General features: G+C 38.4%; 1 protein-coding gene across 1 annotated transcript; it reads left to right on the top strand.

Moving 5' to 3' along the window:
- Positions 1-948, top strand: LOC101440614 (olfactory receptor 51Q1-like). Its single transcript, XM_012525215.3, has one exon. It carries the CDS (start codon positions 1-3, stop codon positions 946-948), a length of 948 nt encoding a protein of 315 aa, XP_012380669.1.
- Positions 949-4,645: the final 3,697 nt, after the last annotated feature.

The following is a 4,645-nucleotide window of genomic DNA, read 5'->3' as shown; positions in this document are numbered from 1 at the left end:
ATGTACCAGGTACCTAACAACACCCAAGACCCCTCCTACTTCATCCTCACGGGCATCCCTGGATTTGAGGCCTCCCATATCTGGATCTCCATCCCATTCTGCTGCCTCTACACCATCTCCATCATGGGAAACACCACCATTCTCACTGCTATCTTCACGGAGACATCCCTCCACCAGCCCATGTACCAATTTCTCTCCATGCTGGCCCTGACTGACCTGGGTCTCACCCTCACCACCCTGCCCACAGTCATGCCACTCCTGTGGTTCAATGTCCAGGAAATCAGCTTTGAAGCCTGCTTTGCACAGATATTTTTCATTCATACATTTTCTTTCATGGAATCCTCTGTCCTTTTGGCTATGGCCTTTAACCGCTATGTGGCCATCTGCCGCCCCCTCCATTATACCTCTATTCTTACTAGTGAAGTCATTGGCAAGATTGGGGTAGCCATCCTTTGCCGCTGTGTGCTCACTGTTCTTCCCTCCCTTTTCCTACTCAAGCGCCTGCCCTTCTGTGGCTCGCACCTCCTCTCTCACTCCTACTGCCTCCACCAGGATATGATTCGCCTGGTCTGTGCTGACATTAAGGTAAACAGCTGGTATGCATTTGCTCTACTCTTGCTTATTATTGTGTTGGACCCACTGCTCATTGTGCTTTCCTATGCAATGATTCTGAGAAGTGTACTGGGGGTAGCCTCCGTGGTTGAGAGACTTCGTGCCTTCAATAACTGCCTGTCCCACATTCTGGCAGTTCTGGTTCTCTATGTTCCCATGGTTGGTGTATCTATGACTCACCGCTTTGCCAAGCATGCCTCTCCACTTGTCCATGTCATCATGGCCAGTATCTACCTGCTGGCCCCTCCTGTGATGAACCCCATCATTTACAGTGTAAAAACCAAGCAGATTCGCCAAGGAATTCTCCGCCTTCTTCCCCAAGGAAATCTGCATTAGAGATGAGGAAATGTATTTGTAGTATTACTCAGTAGTAAAAGTCATAATATTATGGGGACAGTTTAATCAGAATTAGAATATGATGACTATAAAATAAAACTGTTTATATTGCTAAGACAGTACGACATGGTCCTGGCTAGAAGGTAGAATCTGAATTGATGAAACTCTAACACATTTATCAGCTATGCCAGTGAAATGGGCTTTATTGTGCTGAATACAATTCTGTCTAGGCTTTGTCATCCTTTTTGGATAATATTCTTTCCTGTGGGTTTAGTTAAATGAGACTGAAGGAAACTCTTAATTGTTGCCTTCATCACTCATTCACTTAGGCTACTTAACTATGGCTTTCTGGCAAACTCTAGTTCCTTTTTCCTGGCTCATTCTACTGGATAGCTATGCTCTCTGACTTCCCCTTGTGAAAAATTAAATTAAATTAAACCTTTGAGTGAAAGTGAATACAGATTAAGTTTCTCATACATCTAGGATTAGCTAATCAACACCCAGCATAATTTCAGCAGCGCTAGTGAACACATGCAAGCATTCTAAATACTGGAGTGTGAGAATTAAAATCACCATAGCTAGAAGTCCTCGGTGTTTAGAATTTAAACTGCAAGTACTTCTGCAGATATTATTGGTGGGGATAGGAACTCATTTTTCAAACGAAGTTATACTTTTTTATTAGCCTCACTGCCTTAGTGAGATTTTACTACACAGAAGCAGAATCCCTTAAGAATCACAAATTTTTGCTAACACATGTAGCACATGGAAGGGAAGTGGCCTTAATGATCACAAGAAAAACTAATAAGTTCTCTCAGAAGATCATTTGAAGGGGCAGCCACAATTTCAGTCACCAATCCTGATTACAGAACACTTGGCAGAGATAGCCAATTCTAGGGTTAGCATAGCTTGTTAAAAATATACAGGGATTGCTTGTTACACTTATTCTTCCCTCTCCCTCCCCTCAGAACTTCTTGTGTCCCCATCATTGATACAAGTTCTCCCTTTATTAGAATAATAATGTCTATAAAAGAATAATAATTCTACTTTAGTCCATTTTTCATTCCCCAGTCTTGAGGATATGGGGATGGTAATGCCTACTCTGTTTCTTTTTTTTTTTTTTCAATCTTTTGTTCTATTAGAGAAGCTGTAGATTTACATAAAAATCATGCAAAAGATACAGCATTCCCATATACCCCCCAATTAACCACTCTGCATTAGTGTGGTAGTTTTGTTACAAGTGATGAAAGAATATTAAAATTGCACTATTAACTATAGTCCTTAGTTTATATTAGGGTTTATTTTTCCCCTCTAGTTCTCAATTATTAGCACCTTGCATTAGTTAAAATTCATGAAAGGACTTTGTTATAATTAACTATATAGTCCATCATTTACAGTAGGGTCCACTGTGTTATAAAGTCCTATATTTTTTCTTTTAATTTTTATTCAAATAACGTCTATATGATCTAAAATTTCCCTTTTAACCACATTCACATATATATAATGCACTGCTCTTAATTACATTCCAAATATCATACTACCATCAGCACAATTGATTTCCAAAACTTTACAATCAACCTAAATAGAAATTCTGTACAAATTAAGCAATAACTCCCCATTCCCTATTCCCAACCTGGCCCTTGGTAACATATTCTAGATACCAGCTCTATGAGTTTGTTTATTCTAATGACTTTATATCATGAGAGCATACAAATATTTGTCTTTTGTGTCTGGCTTCTTTCACTGATCAAAATGTCTTACTCTTTGTTTCTAACTGAAAGGGAACTTAGATTCCATGGGGCAGAAGGATGTGACTATCTTGTTGCAGGTGCAGACACTCTCTGTTCCTTGGAGTGGATGTTTTCCATCATCATCTCCTTCTTAGCTATCCTGGGTGAGTCCAATGAACTGGAGACATTGGAATTTTCCTGCATAACATTGCCATGATGGATAAACAGGCCATGACGCGTTTTGCCAAACCTATAAAATTGTGTGGAGCAGAGTGTAAACTATAACGTAAACTATGTTCCATGGTTAGTAACAATGCTTCAATATGTGTTCATCAATTGTAACAAATGTACCACACTAATGAAAGTTGCTGTTAATGAGGGAAAGTATTGGAGGGGGAGGGAGTGGGGCATATGGGAATTCTCTATACTTTTGATGTAACGTTTATGTAATCTAAAGCATCTATTTTTTAAAAAAGTATAAAAAAATAAGCAGGGCTAAGTGGGGGCGCAGTGGAAGGGTGTATTATGGAATAAAAGGGAGAGAGGGACTGGGGAAGCAATGTCATTTCTCTCCCATATCCTTTTTTTAATTTATTTTTTAATTGTCTTTTTTTTCAAAAAGATACATAGATCACAGAAAACGTTACATTAAAAAATATAAGAGGTTCCCATATACCCCACACCCACCCCACCTGCTCCTCCCACATCAACAACCTCTTTCATCATTGTGGCACATTCATTGCATTTGGTGAATACATTTTGGAGCACTGCTGCACCTCATGGATTATAGATCACATTGTAGTTTACACTCTGCCCTAGTACATTCAGTGGGTTATGGCAGGATATATAATGTCCAGCATCTGACCTGCAATATCATTTAGGGCAACTCCAAGTCCAGAAAGTACCCCCACATCACATCTCCCATATCCTTTTTCATCTGTATTTTCCCATTTCTTTGCTGGTGCCTATAGTTCTCCTTATTTACCTATTTTTATGCCAGAAATAGGAGAGCCATAGATCAACTGATGTAGAGAAATAAAGTGCAAAATGAGAGACAGTGCTATCTCAGAGTAGGAGAGATTAGGACCAGGAAATCCAAATGTTGAAAAGTTAATACAATGGATAGCAATATGGGTCAAAGAAGAACTCTCTTTCAGTAGAGGGTGCAGGATTAGGAATCTATCAAAGGAGAAAGACAAAGCCAAGAAATCTTGGTATTTTGCCACTTTTTGCAGAAAAGCACATGATATTATAAAAAAATCTCTGAAAAGGAGGTATCTATCAATTTAATTTTAAGGTTACAGTTCATGAATTCCAGACAAGCCAACATTTAATGAGTAACCAAATGAAAATTCAAATCAAGAAGCCAGACTTTCATCTTTTTATGTCAACCTTCTTTCTCTGTTTCTTCTTCCTAGATAAAACTATTCCTTTTTTTTCTTTGTGTGTGTCTAAGTATGTGTATGTATATATTTGCATGGGATTTATGACTTAAGAAATGGCATGATGTGTTTACATTTCGACATAGGTTTGGTTCTTGGAATCTGATTTTTATTGAGACATGTTTCTGCATCTCCTCTCTGAAATATTTACTACTGTTTTGTAAGGGAAACTGGAAACTCAGAGAACATACCAACCCAATAGGGGAGCCAGGGCAATGGAGCCAGCATTCGCCCACATTTGTTCTGAGCTTAGGAATTTTTTTGTCATTATTCATTGTCTAGAATATAGATTACTATATTGGGTTATTTTATTATGGAAATGTGTTTGTGCTGTGTTTGTGTTTTATAAAATTTGGAGAATCGGTCTAAAACTGTGAAATTCATTGTCTTACTGACACTCTGTATACTATTTAAATAAGCTACACCAGAGTTATAATGTTGGATAGCAATTATCAGAGATCCTTAAGGGATTACATTAGTTTGAATGGAAAGCAGTTAGGCTACAGAAGAAAGAACACAGTTCCACCC

The sequence above is a fragment of the Dasypus novemcinctus genome, chromosome 10, assembly GCF_030445035.2.
Source record: "Dasypus novemcinctus isolate mDasNov1 chromosome 10, mDasNov1.1.hap2, whole genome shotgun sequence".
In the NCBI taxonomy this organism is placed as follows: domain Eukaryota; kingdom Metazoa; phylum Chordata; class Mammalia; order Cingulata; family Dasypodidae; genus Dasypus; species Dasypus novemcinctus.
Note: the sequence above shows the minus strand (reverse complement) of the source record. Positions and strands in the feature narration are given on the sequence as shown.

What these genes read in the sequence shown, in the direction of transcription:
- LOC101440614 (XM_012525215.3), top strand. Translation starts at nt 1, where the DNA reads ATGTACCAGGTACCTAACAACACCCAAGACCCCTCCTACTTCATCCTC.